The 25,209-nt window shown below is 35.5% G+C and overlaps 1 protein-coding gene and 1 non-coding gene across 2 annotated transcripts in view; both read left to right on the top strand.

The window, feature by feature from the left end:
* The window catches only part of shot (dystonin-like protein short stop), a gene marked incomplete at its 5' end in the record, with an annotated part of 408,663 nt that overhangs the window by 131,893 nt on the left and 251,561 nt on the right, over positions 1 to 25,209 (top strand). The window contains 2 exon segments of the mRNA XM_069827013.1: positions 21,117 to 21,280; positions 24,316 to 24,431. Of these exon segments, the coding sequence (XP_069683114.1) occupies positions 21,117 to 21,280; positions 24,316 to 24,431 (280 nt within the window).
* Positions 5,013 to 5,085, top strand: TRNAN-AUU (transfer RNA asparagine (anticodon AUU)). The gene has a single exon. It is a non-coding gene; the product is annotated as a tRNA-Asn (tRNA).

Raw genomic sequence — 25,209 nt, forward strand, 5'->3', positions numbered from 1 at the left:
TTATTCATGGACTTCTTGTATAACGTGCCACTGAAGAAACACACCACTGTTCTGGAACTTCTGACGTTTGCTCTGCGAGAGGAAAGCAGGATGTGAAGTTTAAATGTGTGTAGTGCTCAGCAGTTTCCATTTTCTATTTATACATACATACATACATACATACATACATACATACATACATACATACATACATACATACATACATACATACATACACACATACATACATACACACATACATACATACATACATACATAGGCTACATACATACATACATACATACATACACACATACACACATACATACATACATACATACATACATACATACATACATACATACATACATACATACATACATACAGCCCATGCCTGTGGAGTAACGGTTAGCGCGTCTGGCCGCGAAACCAGGTGGCCCGGGTTCGATTGCCGGTCGGGGCAAGTTACCTGGTTGAGGTTTTTTCCGGGGTTTTTCCCTCAACCCAATATGAGCAAATGCTGGGTAACTTTCGGTACTGGACCCCGAACTCATTTCACCGGCATTATCATCTTCATATCATTCAGACGCTAAATAACCTAGATGTTGATACAGCGTCGTAAAATACCCAATAAAATAAATATACATACATACATACATACATACATACATACATACATACATACATACATTAAATATTTAAATGTTAGAATATGTAAATAGATTCTTGTACTTCATAGGTTAGGAATAGGAAAATAAGTTAGACTAAGAGGTAACAATATTATTTTGACAGTTACACATCGTAGATGAACTACACTAATTCATACTTAACCTAGAATAGCAACATAATAATATATAATGTAAATCGATAATGTACTTGAAGGTAAACCTAGGCATGTAGTATTACTTCTCATTTGTAATGGAACATACTGCTAAAAAAAAGGTACATTACATACATACATACATACATACATACATACATACCATACATACCATACATACATACCATACATACATACATACCATACATACCATACATACCATACATACCATACATACATACATACATACATACATACATACCATACATACATACATACATACATACATACATACATACCATACATACATACATACATACATACATACATACATACATACATACATACATACATACCATACATACATACATACATACATACATACCATACATACATACATACCATACATACATACATACCATACATACATACATACCATACATACATACATACCATACATACATACATACCATACATAACATACATACATACATAACATACATACATACATACATACATACATACATACATACATACATCCCACACCTGTGGAGTAACTGTTAGCGCGTCTCGCCGCGAAACCAGGTGACCCGGGTTCGATTGCTGGACCCCGAACTCATTTCACTGGCATTATCACCTTCATCTCATCCAGACGCTATAACCTGAGATGTTGATAAAGCGTCGTAAAACAATGTTACAATCGGTTGGTTTCAAATGACATTAAATTTTATCCTTGTGGGGAGAAGTAAGTACAATATTCTGACCACGAGTGGAAGAAATATGTTACCCTGCATTAGAGTGCATCAGCAAGTTGAATAATCGCAATCGTCGCGGTGAAAGTGGGGGGGGGGGGCGATGCGCTACCGAAATTTCTAAACTCCACAATGTTTATCCAATTTTTAGTGAATAAGCATATCAATATTATAATCACACATTATAAATTTCAATATTTTCTTATAAACTCTTTTAAAACATTAAACTTTTTTTTTAATGTTCCTAGTGAATATCTTATTTCTAAAAAAGAAAAAAGTATTATTTTTAATCCTATTTTTTTTCCTTGAAGGTAACACTGCGTACTGTGCAATGGAACATTAGTAATGCCCTACTCTAATTTTTTCATTTGCAAAAAAAAAAAAAAGAATAAAGAAATAACATTTCTTAAATGTTCAAATACTAATAAAAATATTAATACTGCTTTATGTATAATTCTCTAGCAATAAAACTATGGTGAATACAGCCAAGGCCACCGGCGTGGCTCAGTCGGTTAAGGCGTTTGCCTGCCGGTCTGAAGTTATGCTCAGGCGCGGGTTCGATCCCCTCTTGGCTGATTATCTGGTTTGGTTGTTTTTCCGAGCTTTTCCCCAACCATAAGGTGAATGCCAGGTAATCTATGACGAATCCTCGGCCTCATCTCGCTATCACCAATCTCATCGACGTTAAATAACCTAGTAGTTGATGCAGCGTCGTTAAATAACCAACTAAAAAAAAAAGAATACAGCCAATCAAATGCCCCATTTCACAACAGAGATATTAATGAATAACTATGACAAGTTTCATCACTCTAGCTTTAACCACTGAGAAATAAAGTGAATACTTGTTGAAAACGTAGAAAATATCTTTCTTGAGATAATTGGTTGCGTATAACTCATACATTAACACAGCCTCTACCAATTATATAAAAGTATACTTATTATGAAGATATTGAGATAAAGGTTTCATGAAACCGTACATTTTTAGCGCGAAAATAAAAAGAAATTATAAAATTTGTAAAAATTGGACTATTATCGGTAGCCCATCTCTTTAACTCACTTCGACTACAGGATTGAATCCGTTGCTATAGAGAAACTCAGTTTCTTTCGCCCGTATATTTCAACGCAGTCTCGTTTCCTTGGATACGAGCGGGCTGAATCAGGAAATGACTCAGTGGCAGGCTATTATAGTGATGATGGTTTCTTACTGATTTCTAAGCTTATGTAACCGCCCGTACCAGCTTACCAAGGTTTTCGTTACGCCCTCTTTTTTCACTTTATACAATTTCTTCGTTAATTTATGCGGTAATTTTGCTTCCTCTACACTCATACATTTTCGCCTGTCTTGTGCTAATAGTCGATTTCAGTCTAGTGAGGCTGTATTATATTTCTAGCAGAATAACAGACATCAGTTTCCCTTTAACGGGGATTTGAATGTACGTTTTCTTCTATGTTTGTTCTGCATGATCTAAACGACGGACGTTCACCATGCTGATCGCATTGTAATGGAATCCTGTTATTCTTGATTTGGTTGCTGCTTCATGATTTCAATCTGGGAAAGAGACTAAGATGCCTAACTCTGTGGGTGACGACATTATCGTAGGAATACGTCTGTAGGGCCGGTTAGCTCAGTTGGTAGAGCAGCTGGTTACGGACTGGAAGGTCTGGGGTTCGATCCCAGGTGGTGACAGGATTTTTTCTCGTTGCCAAACTTTCAGAACGGCCCCAAGGTTCTCAGCCTTCTATAAAATTGAGTACCGGGTCTTTCCCGGGGCTAAAAGGCGGTCAGAGCGTGGTGCCGACCACCACCTCATTCTAGTGCCGAGGTCATGGAAAGCATGGGGTTCTACCTCCATGCCCCCAAGTGCCTTCATGGCATGTTACGGGGATACCTTTACCTTTTACCTTTATAGTAAGGGTCTGTACAACATTATGTACCTACAGTAGTGGCAAAAAAAAAACCGGACCGAGCCTTGTTCACTCCAGAGCACGATATACTGGTAACTAAGACTTCCGTGGTTCGAATCCTGCCTGGGAAGGAAACTTTTTTTGTTCCTTATTCAAATTTATTCCCAATACTTTTCAATTGCAGCGATATTTTACTACTTAATTAACTCATTATTCCCGGAACATGAATTTCATCGGCAATCGAAACGTATTGGGAATAAATTTGAATAAGAAACAAAAAAAGTTTCCTTCCCAGGCAGGATTCGAACCACGAAAGTCTTAGTTACCAATCTATCGTGCTCTGGAGTGAACAAGGCTCTGAAATCAACTACAAGGGTCGGTCCGGTTTTTTTTTTACTGTACAGTCTTAGAAAAACGTTCTGTCGCACAGACACTTTATAAGTCCCAGAAAGGAGGCAGTGCGCATGATCAGACATACAACGAAACAAAACTAATTTTATTGTCTCAACTAGTCGTTTTCTTGTGGACCAGGTCGCTCGTCCTCTGCTCATGCGCACTGCCCCCTCTCTGAGACATAAAGTGCCTGTGCGACAAAACTTTTTTTCTAAGACTATACGTATATACTCCAGAAACCTTTAAGACAGAGAAGGTAACCTCCATGACATTTTCTAACATTGGAAATTGTTATTCAGTGCAGTGATAATTTGTCAGTATAATGACAAGGGGAATTATTTACTTCTTCGACTTAAAATGTACCGAAAACTGCTGTTTTTAGTTGGTCATTTAACGACGCTGTATCAACTACTATACTTCGTTCCATAATGTCTGACAGGAGAAGTAAACATTGCCGGCAGAGGACAGTAGTATAATTGCTATTCAACCAATGGCAGTCTCATTCCACGCTTGTCTTCAATCTGGGCGGGGGAGAACGCTTCAGACTGCCCAACTTCAAGTCAGACGTGGACTGAATTCTCCGCCATTGGTTGAATAGCAACTATATTTCTCTCCTCCTCTTCCGGCAATGTTTACTTCTTCTGTCAGACATTATGGAACGAAGTATAGACCATTTAGCTCCAATGCGTTTGGTGATAGTGAGATTGTATGGCAAGATGAGGCAAAGAATTCGCCATAGATTACCTGACATTCGCTGTACGTTTGGGTAAAACCTCGGAAAAAACCCAACCAGGTAATCAGCCTAAGCGGGAATGGAGCGCGCGCCCGAGCGCAACTCCGGATCGGCAGGCAAACGCCTTAGCCGACTGAGCTACGCCGGTGGCTGAAACTGCTGTTATTGAACTAACTATTTCAACTATAACTACTTTAAAGATTACAGTCATATTATGCAAATCTAGTCTTCCAGGTAAAGCTCTCTGTAAAGCAGATTTGAATAATTTCAAGGAAAAAATTGTTCCGGGGCCGGGTATCGATCCCGAGACCTCTGGTTGAACGTACCAGCGCTCTACCAACTGAGCTACCCGGGAACTCCACCCGACACCGTCAGCCCTCGCGAGTTGTGTGGATATAAAGGGAAAAGTTGAGACGGTGTCGGGTGGAGTTCCCGGGTAGCTCAGTTGGTAGAGCGCTGGTACATTCAACCAGAGGTCCCGGGATCGATACCCGGCCCCGGAACAATTTTTCCCGTGAAATTATTCATTACAGTCATATTGTTTATCTTTTTATTCTTCTTAAGGATATTTTGCTTTACTGTATTCATAGGCTTGTTAAATGTAGGCTATTCATAAAATGACGATGAAGAATAATCTTCGAATGATTCATTATCCCATGAGTGGTAGTCATCTTGGTTCACAACTTAGGATTAAATGACAAATTCTTTAAACACGAGATTTGATACTAAGGTGTAATAACATGTTTGGTACAGCAGAGCGACCATTCATTATTACCATATTTGTAGTCAGTATGTTATAAATTGAAGCTACCCTTCCAAGCAACATAATTACATATATATTATATTTGAATTCTGGAAAAAGAACTAAGGAAAAGACTAGTGAAGTGTGGCCTTGTATGGAGCAGAAATATGGACGTTACGACGAAGTGAAGAAAAGTGAATAGAAGCATTTGAAATGAGAATGTGGAGAAGGATGGAGCGTGTGAAGTGGACAGACGGAATAAGAAATGAAGCTGTGCGGAAACACTGAAGAAAGAATGATGCTGAAACTGATCAGGAAGAGAAAAAAACATTTATTAGGTCACTGGCTAAGGAAAAACTGTCTACTGAAGGATGCAATGGAAGGAATGGTGAACGGAAAGAGAGTTCGGGGCAGAAGAAGATGTCAGATGATAGACGACATTAAGATATATGGATCATATGCGGAGACTGAGAGGAAGGCAGAAAATAGGAAAGATTGGAGAAAGCTGAGGATCGTGGAGCCTTTGAGGATGTAAAGAACCGAATAAAAAATGTAAATAGTGCATTTGTCCAGTTGTACCCAATATGGAAATCTTATATTATATCTAGACCTACAAAAATTAAAATTTTTAACAGTAATGTGAAATCAGTCTTATTACATGGCTGTGAGACATGGAAAACAAGTAAAATTATACAAAATAAACTGCAAACATTTGTTAATAGATGTTTACGAAGAATTTTAAAAATTAGATGGCCAGATATAATCACAAACTCAGAACTATGGAAGACAACAAATCAGAAAGAAATCTCAATAGAAATCAAAAGACGAAAGTGGAATTGGATAGGGCACACAATCAGGAAAGAAGATGGAGCAGTAGAAAGAATGGCTTTGGATTGGAACCCCCAGGGTAGTAGAACAAGAGGAAGGCCAAAAAATACATGGAAGAGAACAGTTTTGGAGGAAATTGCTAGGGAGGGGAAAACATGGAGCGAAGTGAAGAAGTTGGCTACAAATAGGGTCCGATGGAGGCACTTTGTGAATGCCTATGCTCCTCATGAGGAGATACAGGAGTTTGATTGATTGGAGAAAGCTGGGTTTGCAATGAAAGACGTGCCATTTGGCAGAATCTTGATAAATATTGTTCAGCTTACGTTCTTATAGACTCTTCTCTGAAATTTACGACCCAATGCTGTTTTCCTTGCCCTGTCATCGCTTGAAGCAAATCTAATTTGTAGCTTGGAGACCTCTCTATGACCTGGCACTAACGAGGTGTGGTGAAATTGTTTCTAGTATTCTACCTATCGTCAGTGCAAAATCCGTGGATGATTAGCAACGTTGTAGCCACGTTTTCCCTTCGGCAGAGAGGAAATGCATAAATTAAAGTATTAAATTGAAAAATACCGCCGCGGTGTGCACGCAATTTTAAACACGCTTTACAGAATCTAACTACAGTGCCCTCCTCCAGGCTAAGCTGTCGTGCCTCCCTGCAGCATCTTAAACTTTTCTTCGATCACTATCATCAGCATTACCATTATCATCATCACCATTGCCGTCATCTTCATTGGCTGCTGACATTGAAATTGAAAACATCTTCTAGCATCAAATATTCCATTTTGCCAATGTGATCTTGCGATTTGAATTTTTTTTTGCTACAGTTTACCATATAAATCGAGCATTTGTAATTTATTTTTAATTGTAGTTGTTACTCACTTTTGTCATGCAAAGAATGAACATAACTTCGCTATTCCGCTACACGACAATTTTTAGATCGACGAGCTCACCAACGCAAAAAAATATATATATATAAAACCGTATGTATCCTTATTTCACTATTATGCTCGTAATATTTTTATGTACGGTTGTAGATTTCTCATATTTTCGAAAGAAATATCGTCGGTTTCTTGGTAAAAGTGACCAAGTCACAATAAAGGCTTCCAAGCATTATGAAAATTTTAGACATAATTTTATATTAAAAATTAATAATATAGCACATTTACCTTCAAAATAACTAATTACTAACATCTAAAGAAGTACAGTTATCTTTGGATGGGTCATTAAACCTTCAAATCCCTTTTTCCAACAATTTTGTATTTTGGACTTGGTCACTTTTACCAGGAAACCGACGATATATGCTAGTAGAGTCAGAAAGTACCGGAACTTCGGGTGGCAACGCCATGCTCTTTAGGCAACTTCTCTGCCTTGTCCATGTTGTATGTGGCCTACTCTACAGGCGTATAGACTCAGTGTGCCGACCGATCAAAGGGGAGGAGACGCAAGTGGCAATTCTTTGACGTCTTCGTGATGCAGTTCGACGAAAAAGACCCAATTTGTGGCAAGGACAGAATTAGGTTCTTCATCATGATAATACCCCAGCACATCGGTCGCTTTTGGTGAGCGAATTCCTCGCACAACACAAAATATCAGTCCTTCCACAGCCACCACGTTTTCCAGATCTTTTTCATCGAACAGCATCACGAGGACGTCCTTACTGACAGTTTGACCTTCAGGAATAAACTTGAAATTTACGAGACCTGGATATCGGAAAACACATTGATTTAATTCCCAATATGCTCAGTCAATTTAAGAGAGCGGTGTATTATGATAATAGATGTTTGAAAGAATTTTTGCTTTGTCCTTTAAATGTAAATAAATTTGATCTGAAAAAAAATGTTAACTTTTTATTCTGCAAAGGGATTTTATAAAGTTACATTTGTTCAGATTAAATTTCTGCACATTTAAAGGACAAAACTAAAATTCTTCCAATCATTCACTCTGTATGTACACATATACTTGCATATAAAGGCTGGGAGGGGAATCATCATGCTAACCACACGTTGTCACGGTTCTGATTTGATGATCATTTACCTCTGTTGAGACATGTGGAGTTGAGGCCTACAGTTAGCTGGCCTTGGTCCTGTATTGGACTGTCGCGTCACGCATTTGTTTTGGTGTTTTTGCTGTAATAATGCTGTAGCATCCCAGTACTGTGGTTGAAGAACAGTCACTGAACTTGCCGCAACAGTAAGCCCTGTTCGGATATGCACATGACGTCGCCTGACATCCTCCATGCAAGAGTGACGTATTGGATTGGAGTGTGGTCTTTACTCTTGTCGGTTTTAAGATAGAAGTGTCAAGATTATTTTTGGATTAACCAGAGCTCGCATAGCCGTCATATTCTTAAATATAGACCCATCTGTCGTAGATTATACACGCTCTTCACAAAGTATGTAATTTATCTTGAGATTCTTGTAACCCAAACATATCTCGGGGGGAAAGGTAGTTCTAGTATTAGTTCTACAGATTTAATTTATATTTTCCTTGTTATCATATACATATATACATACATGTGGCTTTTAAGGAACCCGAAGGTTCATAAGCCCGCCATCGGTCCCTATCGTGTGCAAGATTAATCCAGTCTCTATCATCATATCCCACCTCCCTCAAATCCATTTTAATATTATCCTCCCATCTACGTCTCGGCCTCCCCAAAGGTCTTTTTCCCTCCGGTCTTCCAACTAACACTCTATATGCATTTCTGGATTCGCCCATACGTGCTACATGCCCTGCCCATCGCAAACGTCTGAATTTAATGTTCCTAATTATGTCAGGTGAAGAATACAATGCGTGCAGTTCTGTGTTGTGTAACTTTCTCTATTCTCCTGTAACTTCATCCCTCTTAGCCCCAAATATTTTCCTAAACACCTTATTCTCAAACACCCTTAACTTATGTTCCTCTCTCAGAGTTAGAGTCCAAGTTTCACAACCATACAGAACAACCGGTAATATAACTGTTTTATAAATTCTAACTTTCAGATTGTTTGACAGCAGACTAGATGATAAAAGCTTCTCAACCGAATAATAACACGCATTTCTTATTCTGCGTTTAATTTCCTCCCGAGTGCCATTTATATTTGTTACTGTTACTCCAAGATATTTGAATTTGTCCACCCCTTCAAAGGATTAATCTCCAATTTTTATATTTCCATTTCGTACAATATTCTGGTCACGAGACATAATCATATACTTTGTCTTTTCGAGATTTACTTCCAAACCTATCTCTTTACTTGCTTCAAGTAAAATTTCCGTGTTTTCCCTAATCGTTTGTGGATTTTCTCCTAACATATTCACGTCATCCGCATAGACAAGAAGCTGATGTAACCCGTTCAATTCCAAACCCTGCCTGTTATCCTGAACTTTCCTAATAGCATATTCTAAAGCGAAGTTAAAAAGTAAAGATGATAGTGCATCTCCGTGCTTTAGCCCGCAGTGAATTGGAAAAGCATCAGATAGAAACTGACCTATACGGACCATTACACCATATATACGAAATCGACAATCCACATGAAGTTGGACTATGTCGACGTATTCTGCTTACTGGAACGTCTTATATTCAGTTGTTCTGTCGGTATTTTTTTTGCTGTCGCGAGTTTCGAACCGTGAATGATTACCGACGGTAGGATTCGAGTCTTCACAGTTACTGCTGTGGAACATTTTGGTTGATATATTTCGATTCATTATGTGCTTCCGCTTTGAAATAGAATAAACTAGAATCTTCTGTAATCACCTGGTATCTGAGTTCGAAAGGAGAACGTATAAAAGGAAGAACCCCTTAAATAGGCAAAACTTCATTTCTCACACTAGTTTATTAAACCGTGTCGGACTGTAAAGAAAACAACTATCGCAATGTCCATATTTTATATGTTGTGCAATAATGTGAAATTTTAATTTTCCTACCAATTTTTTTTCTATTGTATTAAAATTATAGCATACTAGTGGCTTGTGCAGCAAATACTGCAAACTAAGTTCATTAGACATTCAAATAAACATTTTTCAGATTTATTTTCAATGAAGAATACCAGACATTCTGAAAGTTATTTGCTTCCATAATAATGAAAGATACTCTCTCTCGAGCCAATACTGAAGAGAACCACGGATATAAATATCTACACCACACCGCCATTAAATATATGAAAAAGACCCAACCCCACTTGATTAATAACTATAAAAAATATTTGATTTTTAATAATATTATCTTACGTAAGTTTTATAACTTTCAGTAACATATACTATATATACTATATAGCCGCCACTCAGTAAAATATAGAAATCAAAATCTAATTTAATTTATTCTCTACATCTAATTATATAACCCCAAATCGTTTCACTTTCATATCATCAATATAACATTAATATGTATAATTAATTAAAAATAATCAAATCATGGCATTAACTACAATAATATTTCATTTCTAATGGTAATAATGCCATCAAACCACCTCAAGTTTTGTAGTTTTTAATATCCAATACACATCTGTACCCAGAAAATTACACACCACAGAATCGAACCTGTAAATTATTTTTAGTAAGTTAAGTTTTTAATAACCAATTTAATTTGAGCTCTAAATATGTCAGCATTCTTGGAGGTCATGGCCTTCGTGTAATATTGTTTATTGTAGTGTGTGTTTTGTTTCATTCTGAAATGCAATTAGCTAGTTCTCAAAACTGACGACAGATTGATTTTGGAAAATAGGAAAATTATGTTGAAAAATTGACATTTCACTGAAAACTACTATTTTTCCGGAAAACTTTGAGTTCCAAGCTTCAAAATGAGGGGTTATTTATTAAAATCCGTTCAGCCGTTTTCCCGTAATTTCCATTATAGCCTATTAACCTGTTGTATCCTATAGGATACTTTACGAGTTTAAGGGTGGTCTAGCATCTGAGTGACATGATGATAATGCCAGCGAAATGAATCCAGGGTCCAGCGCCGAGTGTTACCCAGCATTTGCTCTTAATGGGTTGAGGGGAAACCCCCGGAAAAAACCTCAACCAGGTAACTTGGCCCTACCAGGATTTGACCGGGCCCGTTTGTTTCACGGTCAGGCAGGATAACCGTTACTCCAAAGCGGTGGACGTTTGAACCCTCTCATATAGTCGAAACATTCATACAAACTCGTCACTCTAGCAAAGACCCATGAACTACTTCTAGTGATTCTCGTATCAGAAAGGACTGTTTCTTTACTCAGTAGCATCGAATGGACCAATGTATCATTCAGTCCACCCGTCTATGCCTCTATTAAAATATGAGTTCTGCGAGTTTGAGACAGGGTTTAAGATAGAAAGTAATTAATTGTCGCAAAAATGCATAAATGGAAAATTATATTTGTGCAAATTGCGAAAAGCTTGTGCAATATTATAAATAGTTCTAGAGAAAGATAAAATTAATAAAGTATGCAGAAAGAAAAAGTTATGTAATTTGTTTCTTGGAGTTGTATTATTTTCAATCCATCTTAATACGCTCTAGATATGTAAGTAAATCATTACACGTAGGTATGTTTAGAATCAATTACTGCTGAATTTACATCACATTAAAATACGTCATTTTATGGGCACTCTAAACATTGAAATTCTTTACTAGTAGACCCTTCAAGATTTATTGTTAGCAGAGTGCTAACTCTTTTACTGAAAGGCGGTTTCTAATTCCAGTTTTTACAAGATTCATGCAATTAAAATATCACTCACAATTTACAGTATGCGATGGAATTATATAAATCAATTAGAAGAAATTGTTCACTTAACTTACATGAATTGCACCAACTCTTTGAAATCAATTCTTGAACAATCTATTGCCCAATACCTTTTTGAACATTGCCCAGGCCATTAGCATTTCATTTAAATTCAGATTAGTTCAAACACATCTCTGATTTAATTTTCTGCATTACCATCTTCGTTTCTGAAGTCCAATGTGGTTGTCGCATTTTTGCACATTTCCATTCAAAGTTTGTTGCATTTTTAGAACTCGAGTAGCAAAATACTGCAAATGAGACTGTGGCTTAAGAGAGTTTGAGAATTTAAGCGACGAACAGTATTGTATCCACCCCTAGTCGTGTTGTACGTGATGCCTAAAACAATTTATGAACTGCATGAGTCTGACACCTGGTGTATTATTCACATCATCCGCTCTCAAATTTTAATTTCGTTTTGTTTTTTTTTTATATTTAATTTGAGAATTGTTTATTTATGTTTTGAATATTTCCTCTGGCACATTATTCACATCATCCGCTCTCAAATTTTAATTTCGTTTTGTAAAATTTGTATATTTAATTTAAGAATTGTTTCTTTATGTTTTAAACATTTCCCCGATTATGTTAGCTTCATGTTAATACTAGGCCATGCGGAAAATGTAAGAGGTTCCGACGTTAATTGGAACACCCACATAATAATTTCGTTTGAAGATGACTTCTCTACCCTGACCGAGGTCAACATGAATTGGTTAGCTGCACACAAACAAAGCTAATTTGAATAGCTGTATTTTAAGAGTTTCTAGAACATTTTTACAATGTAGGAAAGAAGCGGTTCGGCATTCTTCCTTACCAGATGCCTCCTCCCTTCGGAAAAGCGGTATGCGTATCGTACTTCGTTATTTACGCTCCTTGCATTCGAATTTAAGCGTGGAAAAAGGAGGAAGGGAAGACAGGTAATTGTTTAATGTTAGTTAGGTATTATGACTTATAAATTGAAAATATTGATGATAGAATTATCCTAGAATCTCGTCTTTGAGATACTAATTTTTATATTTAATTTTACATCGAATGGAAAGCCTGTAAGTTATGGTTAATGTGCTTATTTCAAGAAAGCAGTTTTGTTTCGATAGTTAAGTCATGTAATCAGTCCACTTTTCCATTCGTGTAAGCTTCATCATCACACGTTTCTTGTGGAATGGCACAGCACATTCCGGAAGGACACCTACTGTATACGCCCATCTGAGAACGAGAGAGACAGGCACTCAGATCCGGAAATAACTAACTCCGCTCTTTATAAGGTAATGAATGTTAAACTACTGCTGTGGGACGATTTCCAGCATTCCGTCTCTTCCTGATACTTCTGTCCTTTCAGTACTCTTTCATTTACAAGGACAAATGTTAGAAGGATCATCAGCATCTATTTTCTGATTAAATGTTTCTGAAATGTATGTGTATCTATTTATTCCCATTGCAAATGGGTAAATACCCGGTGGCAGTGGTAACTAATTACACTCAATAATGACAATTAATAATAAACACAATTAATAATAAATACTTACTGGCTTTTAAGGAACCCGGAGGTTCATTGCCGCCCTCACATAAGCCCGCCATTGATCTCTATCCTGTGCAAGATTAATCCAGTCTCTAGATCATATCCCACCTCCCTCAAATCCATTTTAATATTATCTTCCCCCTACCCATAATATCTTTATCCTTCCGGCCTCCCAACTAACACTATATGCATTTCTGGATTCGCCCACACATGCTACATGCCCTGCCCATCTCAAACGTCTGGATTAATTTAATGTTCCTAATTATGTCAGGTGAAGAATATAATACGTGCAGTTCTGCGTTGTGTAACTTTCTCCATTCTCCTGTAACTTCATCCCTCTTAGCCCCAAATATTTTCCTAAGCACCTTATTCTCAAACACCCTTAACCTATGTTCCTCTCTTAAAGTGAGAGTCTAAGTTTCACAACCATAAAGAACAACCGTTAATATTACTGTTTTATAAATTCTAACTTTCAGATTGTTTGACAGCAGACTAGATGATAAAAGCTTTTGAACCGAATAATAACAGGCATTTCCCATATCTAGTCTGTGTTTAATTTGCTCCCGAGTATCATTTATATTTGTTACTGTTGCTCCCAGGTATTTGAATTTTTCCACCTCTGCAAAGGTTACATTTCCAATTTTTATGTTTCCATTTCGTACAATATTCTCGTTACGAGAAATAATCATATGAAGGGTACACGGGAAAAACGAACAAGGTCACAATGCTGTTAAGGGTGATGTCATTATCTAATTCACTGTATTACTATAAACTTTAATGTTATTTTTACCAAAATTGGGAAAGGAGAATTAAAACCACGGATACACTCATCATTTCCTCCATTTCAAGTAGAAACACCAATAAATTTTGCAGTAATATACTGAAATAGATCATCACCTCGCCCTTAATGGAAATGTGACATTGTTCGTTTTTCCCGTGTACCCTTCATATACTTTGTCTTTTCGGGATTTACTTCCAAACCTATCTCTTTACTTGCTTCAAGTAAAATTCCCGTGTTTTCTCTAATCGTTTATGGATTTTCTCCTAACATATTCACGTCATCCGCATAGACAACCCTCTCTGTTATCCTGGGATAATAAAAATATTTGTTGCTTCCTTCAGAAACTAAGCAAAACCAGTGGTTCCATAGTAGCCTATAGATTTACGGTACTGAAAAGACTCCAGATAGAATGTAGGCTACCCGTATTACTCACGATATTTACTGCTGCAGAAGTCTCTAATGGTTGAATCAGGAAGTGTGTGTGCGTGTATGCGTGCATGTGTGTGTAGAGAGGAGGGAGGGTCCTAGCATTGGGTCCTGTGGATTCTACGAGGTCCTCAGAAATTGTGGAATGGTGCACAGTTTCACGTATCCAGAGACGTACAGAAAAGAAACTCATGCACTGTGACTTTTCTGTCACTGCAGATGAAATCGGGTCCTACAAAATTTCCAGAATAACCGTTTTCCAACGCTGGATAACTCGGTAATCAAGTACGCTACATTTGGATTAGCAATTCAGGGCGCGACCAACATGAACGCATTGAAATACTATCTCAGTCGCCATACATTGTAGAAAGGTGGAAGGCACACCCTCCTGTTGATGATCCACGTGGAGATCCAGCCACTGACCCAATCGTTCTGCATCCGTGAATCAGTTTCCGGGGACATTGTGCCAGACCTCCAGAATGAGTAGGCCTTTCGACTTTAACCTGGAAACTGTATGTATGCATCTTGTCTAGAATACGAAACATGTTCTGGCACCAGTTTAAGGACACACCTAGGAAAGAGTACAAGTGAACTTAAAGGAGAATGTCAGATTTTCTTTATTCCTCATTGTACGAAACACGAACTAAGTATTGTGACACTACAATATTAGATTTCAAGATTTTCACTTACATTAGGTATATACTAGAGTGGGATATAGTGAATTTGAAGTCCAGACTTTTCCCCATATGTGACGACGTATCGCATCTTTTGTCAATATTTTGAAGGAAGTGTACTTAGAAGTCGGATTGTTAAATTTAATCATTTGCACGACACTTTATGTTTTTTAGGCTGTTCCCAACCTAACCTAACCTAACCTACCATAATTATTCCATTCTCATTATCTGAAAAATGTAACAAACCTCCTACATCTATATTAAGTATTAAAATACATAATTCTGATTGTTGTCTTATACAATGTAAATGTCCGATTATTAAAGAGTCCTCTGAAGTTAAGTATTTAGGCATAATTTTCGATAATCATTAAAAATGGAACCAACACATTAATTACCTTTGTAATAAATTACGTAAAATAGTATATTATTTTGTTTTATTGAGGAATTACTTGTCAATAAGTTTATTACGCACAATATATTTAGCTTTATTTCAATCGGTAATTATGCATGGAATTATAGGATGGGGTAGCTCATTTAAATCCAATTTTAATCCACTTTATTTATTACAGAAGAAAATAATTAAAATATGTCTTCATAAACCTATTGATTTTCCATCTCAAAATTTGTTTTTAGACTTTAATGTATTTTAATTTATTATATTGTATTAATAAAATTCATACATAAAAATCGAAATAATTTTGAATTATATTCTCATAGTTATGAAACAAAAGGTATGAATTCTTTAAGATTGTTTGAACCAACAATTACAGTATTTACTCATAGTAGTAATTTAGGCCCAAGAATATATAACAAATTTATATTTAAATATCCTAATCTTGTCAATTCTAATAGTTCTAGTTTTAAATTTAAGAAGTTATGTATGGATTTTATAAAAATTGAAAAATTGTAAATTTAAATTTATATACTATAATTGCATAGTAGACATAAGACAAATTGTATTGTATAATTATTAATTTCAATTCAGGAATCCGCCCCTGAGCACGAGTTCTACTCTTTCAGGGGCGAGCTAAAGTTTTTTCTGTATATATTATATTTTATGTTAAAATTATTAGCAAAATAAATCAATAAATAAATTGAAGAGCACAGGGGAAAAACTTGATAAGTTCAAAATTATCGATTTTCTGTTTCAGATGTAGTGTAGATTTGTGTAGCTTGACTGTACAGAATGACAACCTCTAGTTTACCTGTAATCTGTAGGCCTACAGAATGACATCTTCAATAATTTAAAGAAATTTGAAGATGATAACCTAAAGACAATACAATATAATGGGGTCTTGAAACTTTCAACTTGCTCTCCTGTAAAAACAGTAAAACATGACATCAGGATTTTCCCCTATACTCTTCAATTAGAAATAAAGAGTTGCTGAACATCAGCCGTAAGTTACTGCAATGAATAATGAAGGGGCGTTTCCTTTATATGCATACACTATGTATGTTTTATCATGCTGTCATGTTAAGACGCCACACGGCGTCAAACACCTTCTTGACGTCGATATTGATGCAGACTCCCGGACAAGGTCCTTGGCATCCATGCAGAAGGTCATTGGACGTTATCTAGTTTTGTAACCAGTTCGTGCCTCTGACGGGCTTGGCATGCGTTTGGAGGACCCGAACTTGAAAAATCGTGACTTAGAATAACTACACCGATTCCAATAATAGTTCTCATTTATCTGCGATTATAAGACTTGACGTGCTCAAGATGCTCAGGGTTTGGCGTCTGCTAAGGATACTCGTGAATTACTTAATCTCAACATTAGCAGTGATCATCATTATTTCGGTATCTCCATTATTTCGCCTTCTCAAAATGATACATTTTAATGTAGCACAACAGTATTTCGCACATGCATTGAAAATACCTTCATTCGTGAGAACAATAAGGCTAAAAGATTGACTTATTATTATTATTATTATTATTATTATTATTATTATTATTATTATTATTTTATACACAACGGATAAGATGTACAGATCCAGAAACAAAATTTGGGTCATTTGAATTTTACAAGTTCCATTTTATGACGTACTGCGCATGCTCAGTGCGTATTGCTAGGTATAATCTTAATAGTGATCCTAAATTTCATCAGGTTCTAATGTTGAATGGCGCTGGTAAGTCAATTGAAGAATTGTTGACAATTTTAAATAACGAGTGCGTAATTAGTATAGGTTTATTAATTAATTTTGAAATATTTGTGATTTTAAGTAGGGGAGAGTTGGGTAGTATCGGACATCGGGTAATATCGGACAGTGCGTTTCTTTCATCTACCACCAGATGGTAGTACCTGAATGGCATGGTTACGTTTCTGTATGCGACATCACAGAAACGTAACCATGTCATTCAGGTACTATCATCAGGTGATAGAGGAAAGAAACTCACTGTCCGATATTACCCGATGTCCGATACTACCCAACTCTCCCCTACTATAATTAATGTTAGAAATAAATAAAAAAAAAGCTAGTGTAATTGAGGACCGTTTTTGCAAAACTTGCTAACTGCAAAATTTGCAAAATTGAGATTTTGATGGATTCCTTAACATAAGGCAGGCCTCTACATGATCAAAGCGTCTTAGTAAAATTGGGTTATTTCTCTTCATTGTAGTGTATCAAAGTGTGATCGTTTTTTCAAAACTTGCTTTCTGCTATAAGTAAGAGATATAGGAAAACTTGCTTACTATAGTGTTTTGTCTCTCCTGTAAAATTTAGTTTTTTCACTTAGCAAGTTTTGCAAAAACAGTCCTCAGTTGTGATCAAATTTGTTAACAATAACAGGTATAATTAAATGCTGACCACCTCTGTGGTATAAAGGTTAGCATGCTGGTCTCTTACGCAGAGGTCCCAGGTTCCATTCCCTGTTGGGTTAAATTTCCTGGTTGAGGTTTTTGAGGGTAAGGCAAATGTCAAGAAATTCGGGCCACAACATCCCTGAATGTCACCGGCCTCATTCATCACCAAAATCATATTCATAACAAATCAGTAAACATCTACGGACGCCATCTAGTTCACAACAATAGAACCAGTCTCAACAATAGTACATAGGCCTTCGGATTTCACCCGAAAGATTAACTCGCGATATGACCAGAGATGTTAAAGCGAGTATAAAGAACAGCAAAAAAAAAATTAATAATAATAATAATAATAATAATAATAATAATAATAATAAATAAATAAATAAATAAATAAATAAATTCTTCAATATAACCGGGAATTATGATGACGAGATATTGTACGAGAAGGTACTTATCAAGGAATACACACCAAAATAATAACAAAAGGCCTACGATGAAGAATAATCGTATTTATTATTTCCGAAGTATTCTTTATTTCCTTCTTCTGTGCTTTTTTTTTTCCATAGAAGTTTATCTCCTACTATTGATATTGGATCCCTATGACCACATTATAACTGGAACTTGGAAAATTCAGGTGGCCCAAATTTTGTTTCTGGATCTGTACATTTTACGCGAACAGCGAGACCATGAATGTTTGACGTCATCAAATACTCTCTAATAATAATTTGTTACAGTATATTTGATGTCATTATGACAGCATTGTAATGTGGAAACGTGACGTTGTGCAGATCGTGACGCCATAGGAGTCCCACGCTGTGTCCGTCCATCATGAGTCCCAAATTGGGCTGCTGTTTCATTCGGTATTACCCGCCCTGGTATTACTAACTAATGTTAAACATTCAAGAAGTCCTAGGTTATTTCATACTATCGACACATCATTCTGTTCCGATCTTAATTGACATTTCTTTCCATTTCCAAGTTGTCAAATGCTACTTTTTCCAATGCATGTTTCTGTAGCTGATTTTTCATATTGTATATTACATTTCTTCATAATGCTTCCATTAAATTTGAGGTTTGAATAACATTATTATTGGTTTAGAGTGTTTTATATTTGGGGATTTCCTATGCATTAATCTAGTCCGTGGCGTGACAGCCCATAGAGGGCCCAGGCCACATACCTCAGCAGAGGTGAACGATCATCCAACAAGTACAGGGGTAACGTGTTTAGCACGATTCTCCCCACCCCTCAAACCGTTACTGTTCCTAGAAGTTTGATTTCTGCGTTTTGTTTATCCGTGTATCTTCTTTCATAGTCATACGAAAGTTTATGAACAGATATTTTATAATTTAGACTTATGTATTTTCTGTATTCAATAAACATTACTGTTATAATTAGATTTGTCATGATACACTTCCACGCCCAATGTTAGAAAGCAATGATCGATGATTTCTGGAGAACTGATTTTGACATTCTCATGAGAGTGCCCTTCTTTTCTAGTCATTGATAATGCATAAGCTTATTCAATCTTTAAGTTACATTTTTAAAGACAGAGATAGAATCTGTCTCTGACGTGTTTTTTAATCATATTTTTCATTGTGCATTTGTTACTTGGAAGTAGGTTAGTTTCTGCATGTTAGAGCAGTATGTTGTGTATGTGGTATTAAATGTTATGTGGTATCAGATTTTACATTTTAATGTATTACTGCTGCTACTGCTAATAATAATAATAATAATAATAATAATAATAATAATAATAATAATAATAATAATATGACCATTGATTACAAAAATAATTTAAGACTAAAACTGTAAAGCTTCGAATAGAAGTCGTGTTTTTATAATTTTGAAATTAATATAATCTATAAATAAAAAGTTGTTTACAGAATTATTTAAATAATGTTGGCAGTCATAAATTGCAGGATTTCCACTGCCGAAATACAGTATTGCATTTTTTTTCCCCATTTAGTATACGGAAGTATTCAATATGAAATGTAAATTTTTCATGAACAGGTCGTAAAAAATGACCATTTCTAATTTTAAAATAAATTAATGTATCATTTTTTATTTCAATTTTACGTCCCGATACTATAATTAATTTACTTATCTTCGTCCTTATAAATTATAAATGTGTCACGGTTTAAGCTAAAACACTCGAGAAGAATCAATGACTCAGTTGTTATTGCTCGGTATTGCAAATCGATACATTTTCCGTCGTATAGACTGTCTTTAAAAAATGTAATGTGTCCAAAATTATGTTGTGCATAATCATCTAAAATAGAAAAAATTCCAAAAACTGTACACATTTCGTAAAATGTCAATTAAAAAAACTAATTTTATTTTTTAATTAACTGATAGGAGAAACATTAGTGTTTTAGGAGAGAAATTAGTGTTTTGGAAATTTATAATAAAATATATAAACCACATAAACAATACAACATAAAACGAGGTTTCTAACTTCTTTTGTGATTGAAACTGAATGGTCCTTTATGCAGTCGGAAAGCATGATTTCACTAAATGTATACTCCCAATTCAACTGCATCAGTTTGATGTTTAATTACGTGATAAGAGCCCGACATTTTGCCAAGTAGATATCGGTGTATTCTCAGAACTGTATTAACCTTCAAATATCTCAAACACGGAAATACTATGTTAGTTTAACTAAGATACATGCATTGCGAATATGTTTCAATTGGTTAAGAAATGAAACATGCCGATGTGCTTATAATATTAAAATGTCGTTTCTTAATATTTTTTGGAAATAAATTATTTTATAACAAAAAATGCATAAATCAAGCAAATTGTTTTGATTGAATGTAAAATGGAATGTTTTGTGTTTAATTCTTATTTCTTTATGAGAAATATTAATTAATGTATTATATATTTTAGTGTCTATGGCATAATTTTGGATTGTAGAAGATTAAGATTTCTAATTTGTTTCTGTATTTTAACAGTGATGAAATTCAATTTTATTGTTTGTGAAACTTGTGTTAATAACTGTTGCATCAAGTGGTATATTTTTCTCTTCTTCAGATTTCGGACATTGTTGTGGGACAGGAGCCTAATGTGTCAGCACGAGATGCATTGTTGAGATGGGCCAGACGTTCAACAGCGAAATATCCAGGTGTCAGAGTAACCGATTTTACAAGTTCGTGGCGTGATGGAATGGCCTTCAATGCTATTATTCATCGAAATAGGTAAGAAGCTCTTCTTTCGTTCAATAATGTTATTAATAAAGCCCAGATTTTAAATTAAAATGCATGTTGTATGCGACATACTGAAACATTTAAAAGTAGCATTGTTAAAAAATTATGCTTTGTCAAGACATTGTATTTTATTTGATGTATGCTGGAAAACAAGTTGTGATAGAGTTACTACTTTATGGTAACGTAAATTTGACAATCCTACTTTTTTCCGTTTCTGGAATGGTGTGGGTACTTGTAACTCTTCGGACATAGAAAGAATATTTTCATCTTTAAAACATTCTTTAATGACAAATATAATACAGTCTGATCCGTTCGGGTATGGATTATATTAATTTATTATTATAAAACTATTATGATAGTAGGAAAAATTTCTTGCTGGTTATATTATGATTAAAAGATGGAAGTTTCGATATATGACAATCAATAATGCATAATCTGAAAGGACAAATGAAAATCGTAGATGGCTACTACAAAAGCAGGCACAATGTGTTCTTTGGTATGCTACATTTGAGAGTGTTAAGAGTTCAAAGGGAATTTCGACGTATGGTGTGCGTAATGTACATAAATACGATTCCATGATATTGTGTTGTCGAACATTTGTAGAAACAGGTTCTGTGTTAAAAACATGCAGGAGGTCGCAGGCGAAACACAGTACGAGAAGCAGCTATCTCTTGGCTTGATCCCCGAACTCCCCAGATCTAACCCCTCCTGACTTCATCGTGTGGGATTTTGTTAAAGACATTGTCTATTCACAGAAATCCAGGAACATTGATGATCTGAGAGTAAAAATTACTCAAGCTTTTCAACAAATCACCCCTCTTATGTTACAACGGACATGGGCTGAATTGCATCACCGTTATGAGTTGTGCAGGGTGCGCAATGGGGGTCATGTTGAGCTCTGAGGAATCTCCCATCTTTCAGTGTTGTATGCATAAGGTTTCAACAAATAAAATTCAGTAGTAAATGTTCTACAGTGTTTTTATTTTATCCATACCGAAATGGATCACCCTGTAGTTGTATTGAGGAAATCTCTGAATGACTTAAAAAAAAAACAGAGAATAAAATAAATTCATGTCATCATGTTTTTATATAGGTACCGTACGTACATATTCCAGCCGTATTAAATGACATTGGTTGGTCTTCTTACTTGGAAATCATTAAAATAAATGGGGGAAAGACTGAAAAGAATGCTGTGACACGTTTATTTTGGGATTGATATTCTCATCTTATTGTGCAGTACCTGGTCACTTCAGGTATCAGTAGGCCTACTGTGTAGATGGATTTCGTATGGTTACTTGCTCTGTGTGACATCCACTGTAGGTATCCAACGAAAGAAGAGAGGGAGATAGTATGGTTCATTAGTGCCCTGTTGCTTTCTGCACAGGTGTTAAAGACTGTTGTAAATTACAGAGAATGATAGAATGATGACAAGAAAACTGAAATGCTCTGATAAAAACTTACTCCAGTTGTATCTTTCCCCACCATGGTTTCCATTTGAACTATTTGAACACAGCATAATATACTATGAATGGTTGATGGAGGAATCCATCTACAAAAATGTTTAATTACCAACTTGGACGAAAGAAGACTAACGTCTGACGATTTTATTTTATGTACGGAAGTAGACCACTTGTACCAGAATTTGGAAGGATTATATTCGTAATAATGAATTGTCAATCAATCTTCTTAATGTATCCAGCTGTTTGCTGACAACATAAAGTCCACTATAGTCTATTCAGTTGTTGTTTTTCACGAGAAATGAAAGAGGTACCCACATAAGTTGCATTAACACCAATGCAGTCCCACTATATTTTTCACTGTTTATATTCATGGAGTCCCTCAGTGTAAAATTCTCCGGAGGTAAAATAGTCCCTCAATCGGATCTCCAGGTAGGGGCTGCACTGAGAGATGCCAAGAATCGTACTAAAGTACTTATTTGGAACACCAAGTCACACCGTCCAGTCAATCAGAGTCAAATTTAATATTGAAATGAACCATATAATGAGACAAAGAGGCAAATATAATACCAAAAGGATTGAAGTATGGTGTCAGTCCAATGCAGGAAAAAAAAAAAAAAAATTTAATTGTAAAAATAGTAAATAACCTGCCAAATTCATATAATATTTTGTAGCATTACTCCAGTATACAAATGTGAAGTAGTCTAAATTATTTAAGTAATGGTATTGTGGGCATTTACGACTAGCCCATTAATAAAATTTTATTTTGTGTTTAATTTATATAATTGTGAAAATAATAAATTTATTTTCGAACTCAAAAATATACACACGTATTTTAGGTCCGTTGACTTAGTGCAAAAGTTTAACAAATGAAATGGATTTAAGTTTACTTTGGAGTGTAAAAAAAATAATTAATTTACTCCAAAACAATAATATTCAGGTATTAATGCGACAAAAGTATTTGTTACGACAATTAAAATGAGCACGAGATTAATATCGTGCAGCAAGGCTTGTTCCGTCAGTAGTGATCTTCATGATGATATAACTATCTTAAAAAATGTAGACTTAAAAAATTTGGAATGTTTTTTTTTGGGGGGGGGGGGCTTAATCATTAAGTTAGGAACAAATTTATGAAAGATTTTATTGATCATTTAGATATAGTTTACCATTTATAAATATTTGTGCATAGATCCAAATGCATGTGAAGGAATTTTTAACTATATTATTTTGAAGAAGATCAGTGATCATTAGTTTAGTGGTAGATAAAATATGATTTGTTATACTGTAACTATATAAAATTTTTGCCTAGTACTGTCACAGTCTAGTATAGTCACAAAGCTTGAGTTTATGAGGGTACTAGAAACAATAGACTATGCTGGTACTATTTCACATTGTCTGTAATGAGGCGATAGTAGCGATTCTAGTGGTTAGCAACTGTCTATAGATGCATATTTTCTACATATTGAGCTTCGTGACTGTATATACTAGACTGTGGTACTGTCGTGTATGAGAATTTCTTGCTTTTATGTTGATTGTTAGGCATAATTTCTTATTTTGTTATCTTTATAGACCCGACTTGATTGACTGGCGATCAATCCGATCACGAATTGCGCGAGATCGTCTTGAGAACGCTTTCCATGTAGCAGAGAGGGAGTATGGAGTGACCAGGCTTCTTGATCCTGAAGGTAAGATGTAATGTTTCAGTCGACATCCAGTATTTTTTCACCTCAGTTATTGACGTCACCTCCACTGATCTTTCATTGTATCTTGAGAAATTGGTAATTTACAAATGAGTAATGTAGAGGTAGTGATAACTTTTTAAAGATCTCGCACGTTTGACATTGAGAGAGAACTCTCCCCCCTTCTCCCTTCATATATATATATATATATATATATATATATATATATATTCAGGATTGTACAGCTACTGTCGTCTTCCTGTGCCAATCCTCCAAAGCCTTCTGTCTTGTGCGTCTTCAGTCCTCAACCCCCTCTTGTGCATGACCTCCATTACTTCTTTGTCCCAAGTTCTTTTTGGTCTACCTCTTCCTCTTCTTCCTGGAGGTTTCCACTGGTAAATTTGTTTAGGCCATCTATCTTCGCCCATTCTCATCAGATGACCAAACCACTTCAAACTCTTATTTTCTATTCTATTTAACACTGTCTCTTCAGCATCCATTCTATGCCTAATTTCTTCATTTTTAATGTGGTCCAAGTGCGAGACTCTAGCACTTCGTCTCAAATAATCCATTTCTACGGCCAAAATTCTTTTTCTATAATATGCATTCGTTACCCATATTTCACTTCCGTAGTTTAATACAGATTCAACTAACATTTTGCCAATATATTTTTTAGTATCCTTCCAAAGATGTTTATCCCACAATATAGAATTTAAACATGTTATAATTTTTTTACTTTGTTCAATTTGGTTTTTTAGTTCCTCTTCGCCAATATCTTCTGCTT

The sequence above is a fragment of the Periplaneta americana genome, chromosome 5 (assembly GCF_040183065.1).
Source record: "Periplaneta americana isolate PAMFEO1 chromosome 5, P.americana_PAMFEO1_priV1, whole genome shotgun sequence".
NCBI lineage: Eukaryota > Metazoa > Arthropoda > Insecta > Blattodea > Blattidae > Periplaneta > Periplaneta americana.